The 12,255-nt window shown below is 38.2% G+C and overlaps 2 protein-coding genes across 7 annotated transcripts; both read right to left on the bottom strand.

Annotated features, from left to right (window-relative positions):
* Positions 1-1,111: 1,111 nt before the first annotated feature.
* Positions 1,112-11,238, bottom strand: si:dkey-51a16.9 (RING finger protein 122). 6 transcript variants are annotated; one of them, XM_067386274.1, is made up of 6 exons: positions 11,134-11,238; positions 3,610-3,766; positions 2,920-2,962; positions 2,753-2,794; positions 2,247-2,329; positions 1,112-1,854 (listed from the first exon to the last, which is right to left on the bottom strand). In XM_067386274.1, exons 2-6 carry the CDS (start codon positions 3,717-3,719, stop codon positions 1,734-1,736), a joined length of 399 nt encoding a protein of 132 aa, XP_067242375.1. In that variant the 5' UTR covers positions 3,720-3,766; positions 11,134-11,238; the 3' UTR covers positions 1,112-1,733. The 6 variants fall into 6 exon arrangements, with proteins under 6 accessions (XP_067242375.1, XP_067242374.1, XP_067242371.1 ...); XM_067386273.1 differs by lacking the exon at positions 11,134-11,238 and adding an exon at positions 6,215-6,332; XM_067386270.1 differs by lacking the exon at positions 11,134-11,238 and adding an exon at positions 5,586-5,720.
* Positions 6,275-11,109, bottom strand: LOC137020557 (calcium homeostasis modulator protein 2-like). The gene is made up of 3 exons (XM_067386267.1): positions 10,230-11,109; positions 9,715-10,112; positions 6,275-6,409 (listed from the first exon to the last, which is right to left on the bottom strand). The coding sequence occupies exons 1-2, from the start codon at positions 10,773-10,775 to the stop codon at positions 9,729-9,731; spliced, it is 930 nt and encodes a 309-aa protein (XP_067242368.1). The 5' UTR covers positions 10,776-11,109; the 3' UTR covers positions 6,275-6,409; positions 9,715-9,728.
* Positions 11,239-12,255: the final 1,017 nt, after the last annotated feature.

The raw sequence follows: 12,255 nt of genomic DNA, 5'->3' as shown, positions 1-12,255 counted from the left end.
TGAAGCTAGTCTTGTGTATATTATCACTTTATTGGCCTCTTACTGAGGCAATATTTTAGCCTTGCAAAGTGTCAGACATCCTCAAGTAACACACTGCAGCAGATCACCATATGTCAGGCTGTACAGCTCAGAAATATTATTCACCTCTTTTAATAAGAAGAATTACATGCTTGTCCAACACTCAGAGAACATGTCCCGGTGTTCCTCAGCTGCTTCTAGCAAGTTCACAATTGGCCACAGAGATAATAGGAGCTCACCAGCTTAGCTTTGAATATAACGCCACTTACTTTTATCAATGTGTTTTGCACTAGCAATGATCATGTTTAAGCACAACAACTAGGAGATGCAGAGCAATTCAAACAAGATAATTCAGTTATCACAAAAAAATTAGTTAATTAAGAATGTTCTGGCAAAGATGCGATTTAAAGGAACTGTACCCTGTAAAAAAAATTTGATTATTTAATATTACAATTAAATCAACCTGTCTATAGTAGGTTAACGCAGTGCAATTCAAAGGGTTATGGAGGTATCGTCAACCTAGCATCGATCGATTGTCGCATTTAAACTCTAATGTTCAAACGTTTGAGTTAGATTTTTTGTAATGGTTTTAAAAGAAGTCTCTTATGCTCACTAAAATTACAGTAAAAACAGTAATATTGTGAAATATTATTAAAATGTATAAATTTATAATAGTATTAAAAACAGCTTTCTGTTTTTAATATATTTTAAAATGTAATTTATTTCTATGATGGCAAAGCAGATTTTTTTCAGCCGTTACTCTTCAGTGTCACATGATCCTTCAGAAATCATTCTAATATGCTGATTTGCTGCTCACAAAATATATATTTTTATTATTATCCATGTTGAAAATAGTTTTTGTGGAAACAGCATAGATTGAAACAGAAATCTTTTGTATCCATCCTTTTGTGCATCCTTATTCAGCAAGGATGCATAAAAGGAGGGATATAAACAAAAGATTTTGTCATTTGCAGATTGGTGTTCCAAAATAAATCATTCATTTCTGTTTATGGACATTTCACATTATTTCACATATAAATGAATAAACACAAAAAATTGTCTCATCACAGAAAGTTTACATTTTATTGAGAGCCATATATAGTACAAAACATCCACCTTAAATAACTTAAATTAGGCCAAATTTCATCTAAATCTGAGGGTTCCGGATTACAGCATGGGTTCTCATCAAGACTATGAGCTCCCTTTAGCACTCAGAACACTCTAAAGAAACACATTTATGAGTGTCAAATGTCAAAATATTGGCAAGAGTAAAAAACGATGAGCTCACAGATCCTTAAGGACTCAGGACTCAGCCTCCTAACTTTGGATTCTGTAACTAGGCATATCTAAACTTTACTCTTTATGGTATTAATAGTGACCACAGTCTCCCTTAGACGGGTACTACTGTATGCTTGCACATATTGCACAGTGTCAACTCAGACCTCATGTTTTGTGCATCTCCATAAGGCATCAATTAATCTTGATGCAAGCTACATTATGACCAAGAACACGGCACATCAGTTCAGTTCCACTGGGAAAATCCCACTTCCCTTCCCTCCCCCCATCTATGCAGGAGAAATCTGGTGATTGGTGGACAGGGGCGGTGGATGTGTATTTGGGACTAGTCCGCCCGCTCCAGTAGTGTGGTGATTTTTAACGCTGTTCTTAGGTGTGTGAGAGCCTGCCTATCTATGAGCAGCGATGTCCCTCTTCTGTCACACCTCCAGGGGGTTCTGGGGCCCCTCTGCCCCCTGCAGAGGGTCTGGCTGGAGCCTGCAGATGGGTTTGTTGCACATGGGGCAGACGCTGCGAATTTCCAGCCACTTCACCAGACACCTGAGCAGGAGACAGGTTGAAAAGAGGAGAGACGGGTCTGTTATGCATCAGCTATCTATAGACTCAAGCGCTGTTATGCATTATAGCCACGTCACAAGATGACAGGCTGAAACTGCAGAATGTTTTTGAGAAACAAACAGTCTGACAGGTGTTCCTCAAGGCAATGCCTTGACAGCTTAATTTGTGATTCCTCCATATTTTCATTTTTGTCTTAGTGCCAATGTTCTGTGTCAGGAATCTATGACATGCTTTTTGAATGTGTCATTTTAAATGTTTGCATAGTAATGCATCAATTAGTGTTTTAATATATGCCATCCTACTGCATTATTTACAGAATACAGAAACATAATGAGAAAGGTTGGAAAGTGTCACAATATGGTGAAAGATCTTACTTCTTGTGAAACGCATGAGAACAAGGGCAAACCCCTAGTTCATCTCGGCTCCGAAACTCTTCCAGGCAAACTGCACAGGTCTGCTGCAAAGTGAAAGAGGATGAATGAAGAAATAAAAAAAAAAAACAGAGACAGCCATAGGCTTTCTATTTATACATGTTCTAAATTATTGACATTTAAACAATTATAATGGTTCAAGGCATTGTTAACACAGTTACAGGGATAGTTCACTGTCATTTCAAACCTTGTTGGAACCAAAAAAAATGTAGAAATGTAGATGTATAGTATCATTTCAAACCTTGTTGGAACCAAAAAAAATGTAGAAATGTAGATGTATAGTATCATTTCAAGCATAGATCATAGATCAGCTTAGACATTTTCCCTTAAATCTCCTCTAGTGTTCCACTGAAGAAAGGTATAAAACATATTTGGAATGGCATGAGGGTAGAGAAAAATAATTTTTTATGTGTAGGTGAAGTAAAGGTATTGTTTTGACAGTTACTTACTCCAAGAAGACTCAATTTTTTCCCTGGACCTTTTAGAACGACCTGTAAAAAATAAATAAGCAAATATATATACATATATATATATACACACACACACATTATATATATATATTATTTAATATCACCCAAAACTCACTGCATATTACCTCATAAAAGTAAAAAAATACCTCATTATATCCATATTGTTCTTGTGTGCCCTGTCGCCTCAGTCTGTGAAATATAAAAATGTCTGTTCTGTTACCTTTGCAATCTTTCACTAATGCAGTTTGCTGCACTGTTCTTTTACTGATTGCACTGTATTATTGCATTATTATTACATCATTGACTTGTATTATATTTTTTCTTTCTTTATTATGCATACAGAAAGGACTACAAGTTACCATTGTGTACGAAATAAAATGTGCTACACTTGCCTTGTGATGCTTAATACAGCTATGGCCCAATTCTCTTATAATTTTATGTAATTCAGTAGCAATAGGGTATATGTCGAACGTCACATGCCGTCACATGACTGGAAAACTGGGCTCATTGCATCCGTTTGTCAGAGAAAGTGTTATGCAGCAGTGTGAACTGATGGCATATCTATGGACTTTTAAGGTAATCAGCGAAATTGCCTATAGTTCACATTGTTAGGTGTTTTAATCTATTAAATATCTAAACGTTAGTGTGAAAAAGTATAGTAAATACTATTTTTCAGCACTTCAATCCCTTTAAATGCAAATAATGTTTTTCATATCTGTTTTACAGAAAACGAATCTGTTTTTACAGAAAACAGAAGTTAGATTGCGCATAACCCCAATTGTAGCAACTACTAACTTCACCCATAACAATTAAAACTACTCATTTATTAAGTATACCTGAACAGGTAGCAACAGAAGATCATGCTCAACATGAAGATGAAGAGGCCTATCCCAAGAATGATGACATAAACATTGAGTGGAAGACGACCGGTAATGTCTGTGGTCATTTTGCACAACTTGTCTGTAATCTGTTAGTCTGCGTCACACAGGCATGCTGCAAGAGAAAAAACAAAACAAAACCATGTTTTGGTCAAAAACATTTGTTAGAGTTTATGCTGATAGTCATGAGAGCTCAGGACAGCTTACATTTCATTTTTTTACCAGTACTCAAATGTGATAAAAGCATAGACATTGATTTGATCACACATACGTCACACATCTGTTATGTGAGTGGGTCGCATATTTCTTTCTGTCAGACCCTTGAAAGGCACCACACATCATTGTGATTCTCATGTGTACTCTTCTCAGTGGCCCCTGCATGCATATTGCATACTGTGAGCCTGCGGACTGTCCTCGTGTTTCTAAACTCCATGTAACACTGCTCTCATTGTTGGACCTCGCTGATCAGCGTGAACTTTTCACTGTAATACATCTTTTAAAACTGAAAAACAAGAGATGTCACAGTGGTGTCGGATGATGTGTTCAACAGCTAAGCACATTCAAACTTTTACAGACTTTTCAGATCGATGCAATCATACGTTATCTTTGTCTCTGTTGTCACTTCTCAAAATGATCATCTTGGGTTTCATTTATTTTAGCTGTTTATTTACTTAAGTCTTGTAGAAGTCCTCCAAACGTCCTTGTATCATGTACCATGTTGACTTTCAGGGTTCAAGCTATTTCATCACACACTGGAGAATTTCCAGAGCAGTGAACATTGTTCAGACAACAATGGTTTAACCTATATCCTGAGGCAACACAAGTAAATAGCAACACAAACACATTCAGCTTAATCCAAAATGATTCAGTTGCCTATATAATTTGATAGAATTAATATTGCCCTGGGCTTTCTGACAAAGTATTAATGTTTTCTGTAGCATGACGGTTAATGTTTTTAGAAACACTGTTAACATAAGTAAAGAACAGACAGGCGCACTTCATTGCGCTGTGCTTGTGGATGAAACAAAAGCAGACAAGAAATGCTCCATTGCGCCGAAGCGCAGAGACAGTAAATGAAAATGCTGTAGTTGTGCTTGGCTACAAATATTATATATATACTGTATATGCTCTTTAGTATGATTTAATTACTTTTACTTAGTGCACTTTTTATAAAGTAGATGACAATTTTATTTTTTGTGAAAAAGGGGGAAAAGGTTAAAAACACTCAAATTTAACTTTATGAGTCGACTACAACTTTTAAAATGTTGCAGAAAGAAAAAACCCCAGAAATAATAGCTGCTCGAGGACCAGTAGTTCCTAATGGGGAGACAATAAACAGGTTAACAGTTATTTAAACAGTATTTAGAATTATAAATACTATTTTTTTCATTTCCTATCATTTAACCATCTTATTTTAAACAGATTTTCATTTTCAAAGGAGAGAGCGAGAGAGCATTTTGGCAATGAGAGTGAAGTCTGGCCAATTGTTTGTGCATAAAGGCAAACACTAGTGGTGCACCCTTTCTGCCATAAAGCCACCATCTGGTCTATCTATGAGAGGTTGAGGGGGAGGCAAGGGATGTGAAGGCCTCACCAACCCAGGCAGGAAGCACCATTTGGGGGAAAACAATAATAACTGACCTCAGCGGTTGAATGCTGCCAAACAACCACACAAAGTGTGTCTCTCTAGACTGCACACAAGTTCAGGTCATGGAAGAGAGTGTGCCTAACAGGAGAAAGGTAAAAAGGCTTGGGTTTTCAGGTGAAGGAGGGGGTGGTAGTAATTTAAGGAGCATTTTAGTTAAACATTGATAGAAAGCCAGTGGGAGGGTCGGTGGCTTTGTGCATAACACATGGTTAGGGAGCTGTCCAGATTATGTAGCCACTTGAAATGAAGGGAAAAGAAGGAGGAGGGGGTTGTGATTCATACTCACCGTTACACCACTGGATAGCTGCTAGATCTCTCCACAATACCGAACGATCAAGCAACTTGTGTCCAAGGAGACAGCGTTGAAACCGGGCCAAAGGAGTGGGCTGATCCCCTCACTCAAAACCAGATGAATAATACAAGTTTTACACTTCCAAAACTCCTACCACAAAAACACAGCTTTGAATCTTCAGCGCCTCTGGTTAACACATTATGATCACCCTGCAGCTCTTCACTGGCATATGGAGGGAGGCAGGGCAATTCTGTTTTCTTTGTGATGAAACATTTACAAAGACAAGTCAGTCATTGTTGAGACCTGTGTCAACACAGGCACAGATATCAACACCTACTCCTCGGTATCTAAAATGTTTTGTGCAACCAAGGACAAGTTAAAAGAAAACCAAGCGCTGTTTTTTCCAGCATCATGATCCAAAATGAAGCGGCAGCACGGAAAATGTCAAATTCGCAACAATGGATCACCATCTACCTCCGCTTGACGTGAAGTTGTTGTCACTGGCTTTTTTCATTTTCACCTCTCTGTAGAGTCACGATAACAAAGCAGTGAGAGAGAAAATGTACATTACAGAGAGTCACAGATTTCTTTGTCTATCTTCAAAACACTGTCACAAAGCTCACCCCTTTCTCTGCTGCCGTCAGCCACTCTCCTTTAGTCTTCTCGCTCAAGATTATCGCCCTCACGTTACAATCAACCGTTTTCCCCGTAACAAAGAAAGAGGAAGAGCAGTGGCATACAGCCGTCAGAGCGAGAGCTTGTGAGTGCAGCACATTCAAAGCTGTGTCTTCCTCACACCATCTGGTCTGGCTTCTCCGCTGCAAAAACACAAAGGAGAAAATGCATTTTCCAGACAAAGTGATGAGATTCCTGTGTGTTTCCTGTCGTCTTTTCTAGCAGCCCTGCCTCCACGTAATGGTGCCGATGACTTCTCTCCTGCTCAGTTTGTAAACAGATCTCTGCTCATGTGATTCGCTGTCTGGATCACAGCTCTCCTTTCACCCGCCCCCTCCTCGCTCTCCCCCTCTCTTTTTCTATCCTGTGCTCTCTCTCTCTCTCTCTTCCTCCTACTTCTCTCCAGCTGAAGGATATTAGGAGGTGACAGTGGCCAGGCGAGCAGACAGGCAGGCCGAGTCAGATTCTCTCTGATGGGTCTGTGTAAGACAGGGCTGGGAGGGGAATGAGGGTTGATTCACTTTGCTTGACTGGCAGACACAAAAACAGCAAGAGACAACAGAGTAAAAACAGTGAGAGAGTGACGCAAAAGGGAGAATAGAATCTGAGGATATTCTGAGAGCAAACCTACCATAAAAAAAAAAAAATTGCATGTGACAGAAGCAGTGACGCCGGTGATTTTGTCACAGCACAATAAATAAATAAGTAAACAAACAAAAATACAGCTAATTACACAGTTCATGAGGCGAAGGGAAATATGCAACTGATTTCTGCATAATATCAGTGTGAATTGATAAAAAGTTTTACATTTCCCTTTTGCTAAATCTCCCTGCAGAAAGGTTTCATATACATAATGTTGATCAACAACAAAAAACAACCTTGTTGTCTATAAAAAAAAAAGTATATTTTTAAGATTAAATATATCTTTTGATGATTTAAAAAAGATGTAAAGCTTATAATTTATAAAACCACTTAAATTAATTTTTAATTTAAATAATTTATTCTTAAAAATTCTTAAATTTGAGTATGTTTTAAGGTGTTTAAATGACTTTTGTTCCAGTTTGTTGTGGTCCAGGGCTTTAGTGTTCATGGCACTGCATTACCATGGAAAATTGGATATAACTTTACACCGAAAAGCAATAAGCACTTTTCACACTAAAACCATGTTAACATACATATAAATATTGTCTACATCTTTTTGCTATACTATTGAAACTGAGCATTTTAATGTTTATAAATGGGCTCCATTCACTTCCATTGCAAGTGCCTCAGTGTAACCTATATTTTGTGGAAATTAATTAAACATTATGCCACAAAAGCTGTTGATTGAGCTCTATTGAAAATAGAATATTTTATTTTCTTGTCTTATCTGAGCAAATGATGCAGTCACATGACCTTTTAGATGCACATTTAAGAATTTAATTGGTAAATTTTCTTCCAGTGGATGTAAACCCTGATGAATGTGAGCCACCAAATCTTTCTCTCGGCCCTCAGTATGGGCATATGATCAGAAAATATCCATTTCATCTCATCAACAACCCCATGGAATTCCACAGGGATCAGTACTCTGACCACTTTTATTCTCACTGTACACCAAATCACTTACCACGTCATTGCCTCTCATGACTTCTATTATCAATTTTATTCAAATGATACTCAATTAATCTTCTCTTTTTCCACCCTCTGACAACCCTCTCAAATCTCTCCATGCTTAGCAATAATCTCTGACAGGATGAACACCCATCACCTGAAGCTGAAATGATCAAAAACCAAGCTGTTGTTCCTTCAAGCCAAGAAGCACCCTTGCCAAGACCTTATCATTTCAACAGACAACTCAACCATCTCACCCACACAGAAAGCAAAAAATCTTAGTGTAACACCGGACAATGACTTGTCAATTGCAACCCACTTACTAACCACAGTTATACCATGCAGATTTCTCCTGCAGAACATTAGTCAGACTGTAGTCTGCTCTTGACTCAACTACTGCGACTCCTGGCCAACCTCCCAGCATGTGCAATCAAACCGCTGCAGCTTGTGCAGAATGCTGCAGCTGACTGACATTCAACCTTCCCAAGTACTCCCATGTCACATCTCTGCTCCACCTCCCCAATGGCTTCCTTTACTAATCAAGTTCAAAGTACTGTCCTAGCATGGAAAGGCAGTTAGTTTTTATGGTAACATTTTCGTATATAGGAACACATATTCACTGTTAATTAAGACTTTTCCCTCAATAAATTCCTAATTTACTGCTCATAGTTTGTAAGGTAGTTGTTAAGTTTAGGTATTGGGTGGGATTAAGAATGTAGAATAACGTCATGCAGAATAAGGCATTAATATGTGCTTAATAAGTACTAAAAAACAGCCAATATTATAGTAATATGCAAGCTAATAATCAACTAGTTAAAATAAACCTAAAATAAAGTTTTACCGTTTTTATGTAGGCTATATCCTCCCAAATTATTCAATATAAAATCCTGGTGGGAAGTACATTTTAATAACCTAAATGATGTTTTATTGACAAAATTCGGGAGGAGTAATCTGACTAATCATCGCATCATTTCAGCCAGCTGTCAGCAATCAGTAATCAACGTATCTACCCAATCAGCATGAGTGAAGCACTATATAGAGACACTGTCTATATATAGACAACAGTTTTTCAGCATCCCTCCACCACCCCGTCTCCTCACACTCACCTGGTTACTTTACTAACCAGAAATACGGGGGGAGTACTTTGAATTCGAGCCAAATACCGAGCTCGGTGCCCTCTCCTCGGACAACACACCAAATACACATTACTCTATCCAATTATTTTGTAAGTGTGAACTTGTGAAAGAACCTTTTTCCACTACAAAGAACCTTTTGTGCAATGGTTCTATGGATGTTACAAGTACTCCATGGAACCACAAATGCCAATTAACAAATTTAGTAGATTTATGTGCAGCACTTGTTTGTACAGGAAGCACTTCATTAGCATTACAAATTGCACACTTGCCATCTGTTGATCGCAGTGGTCTCATATGTGATGTTATAGGACATTTTGCATAAAAGCATCTGCTAAAACTTTTTATGTCAGTGTTAGTTAAAATGCTAAGGTGTTTCGTTGTACTGCAGATGGTATATTATTTATTCATTAGACACTAATTTGTCAGATGCACTTTATTGCTTAGCAAAGAGGTCATCTCAACCTGAGAGTACATCATGTATCTTAAAATATATGCTAAAGTCTGTTGTGCATTATGAAAATATAACTTTTTGAGCTGCCAATCGCCTTTCTACAAAGCTAAAACATACAATATGTATTAAAAAACAAATAAAATTTAAAATATCAAAATAATACCCAAGCATGTTTACCATGCAAAAAAAAAAAAAAAAAAAGAAGAAAAAAAAAGAATTCAGAATGTATAAAATGGCCAATAAAGACAGAATTAAACGTCCAACTGATTACCCCCAAAATCTTTTTCAATCGTTGTACTCCTTTGTATACATGTCCCATTTGTTCAAGCGACTGTACAGGGGGGTGTCATCGATCTCTCTGTACATGTAAACTCCAGTGACGCGGTTCCACTCCAGTCTGGGAATGACATTCTTGATTCCCTGACAGCTTGCAAGAAGCTCCTTCTCCTCATTATCCAAGGCCGCAAAGCCAAAGAAGCTCTTGACACATTCAGCTGCATGGTATTTAGAATGCACTTCAGCTGTACGCTGGAAAAGAGCTTGTTCGTTGGAACGATACTGGGACCAGTACGCCTCCTGCTGGTAGCCAAGAGTAGAGCAGCAGTGTTTCAGACAGAGGAGCAGAAAGACAGTGAGGGAGATGATTCCCACCAGCAACCAGCCCAACAGCTAGATGAATAAACAAGAAAAAAAGAAGTTATACATATCCAGAACACATTTTTCATGAAATCAGAAGTATTACTTCAGTTAAGGACTATAACAAGACTATATTAAAGTGACAAGTACCTGGGATTCATACTGTAGCTGGCGTTCAATCACTCTTGAGTAGTTCATAAATTGAGCTGGTACATCCTTACATGGAAACCGGGCCATAATTTCTGGTATCTTTGTAGTAGGAGGGAAATTATCCAAAGAAGAGGGGTCTACAAACTCGCTAAGAGCACAGACATACGCCTCCCCTCTCAGGAGGGAAATAACCGACCAAGTGATGGGGGCAACAATCGCTCTGCCCACAATAGAGCCCAAAAGAGCAAAAGCAGCAGTCACTGATAGTTTCCGGCATTTTCTAGTACGACACTCTGACACAACGTCCCAGGTATTTCGATTGAGCATCAAACCAATGACAAAGAAAGCCAGGGCTGGTACACCAATGGCAGCTAGACCATACAGATAATTTTTCTTTGGTGAACATGGACAGTTAAATGCAAAAATATTGTATGCTGTCTGACTGGCCACTGTTCCTAAACCTATCAAACCATTGAAAATCATGACATCCTTACTCTTGAAGAAGAGTGCAATAAATTTGAAGTTTTCTGAGATGAGAGAAGCCATCTTGTCCTGATTTTCTCAATGTGAACTAATGGCGATTAAACAAAATCTTTCAGATAGTCTCTGTAAATTAAACCTAAAACACAGACAAAGTCAGATGAGTGAATGAGTTCTTTTTTGTCATCTGACACCATCATACAACAACATAACAAACAGACACAAATCTCAAGATAAACAAAGAAACAGAGACACAAAGAAATATGCATGTGTACACTTCATAATATTATGAGATACACATTAGATTCAAAGAATGATTTCATGCAGAAAAGCTCTTCCAACAAATTCCCTTTGGGCAAGTCTCAGCTTGACGTTTTCAGCCTAAAGTAGTAACTGAAAACCATAGAGAAACAGAAAGACTTACATTCCATTGCAATGAATTACAAATGGTCTTGCTGAACATCCATAAAGTTTTACAAATATGTACAACCAAATGCAGACAGCAGAAGAAGTCTTTAAAACAAACTAGATTTCTGTATGTAGCTCATGTTGTGTGGAAGTAGTGAAATCCCTCCTTCGCTCTGTCTGTTGTGTGCAGCGCTGAATCATCAGCAGGAACTATATCTGGTTCCAGCCCCAGTGGAAAGTATGAGCATTTAACTAAAACAGGCTGGGCAACATAAATCAAATGACCTCCTCACATTCAGCAAAACAAGTCATTAAGTCAGCTAAAGAGATTTTTTCCCCTTTATTTTCCCCCTTTCTATTTCTGATGAGACTGTGTTGATAGTTTTTCTAAAATATCCAAGACAGGATTTCACAATAACAAATGTACAAACCATAAACCAATGTCCCAATGTGGCACTGACATCTTGTGCTGATTTGGGATCTGAGTCTGCGCAGTAGTGAACTCGGGACCGGAATCTGCGCATGAAGTGGAGATGTGCGCTATCAAGGCCCTGCCCACACTCCCGCAGAATCATTTCAATTTCAATCGAACAGTTATGGAAATGTAGAAATTTAAGTTAAAGCTTCAATCTCCTCCCGAAAATAAAAAAAAAAAAAAGTCTGTTGGTGCCTCAGTGACGACTTTGCTCAGAGAAGCTGTCGAGCCTCTCCTGAGTGCACGCTGTTGTGGAAATTCTCAATACTAATCCGACAATTCAAACAACCTCCAGTTGTCAATATAATATATATAATAATACTTAGTACCAATACAGTACTACAGTACCTTCGAGGTAATTCCCATCCCGAATATAATACAATACTACAGTACCACAACACTACAGTACCTTCGAGGTAATTCCCGTCCAGAATATAATACAATACAATACTACAGTATCTCGAGGTAATTCCCTTCTTGAATACTTCTAATACATTTCCAATATTTTGAGGTAATTCCCTTCCCGAAATAAGGTGACGGTGTCCCGTCAAGAAACTACTATCACTACCTCAATCACACAGCACACAGGTCTTTACCGTCCTTCTCAGGTGTATGCTGGTCTGACACAGGATCATTAATAACTCAGAGTATTACAGCCTCACC

The sequence above is a fragment of the Chanodichthys erythropterus genome, chromosome 5 (assembly GCF_024489055.1).
Source record: "Chanodichthys erythropterus isolate Z2021 chromosome 5, ASM2448905v1, whole genome shotgun sequence".
Lineage (NCBI taxonomy): Eukaryota > Metazoa > Chordata > Actinopteri > Cypriniformes > Xenocyprididae > Chanodichthys > Chanodichthys erythropterus.
This window is presented reverse-complemented; position numbering and strand designations above follow the sequence as displayed.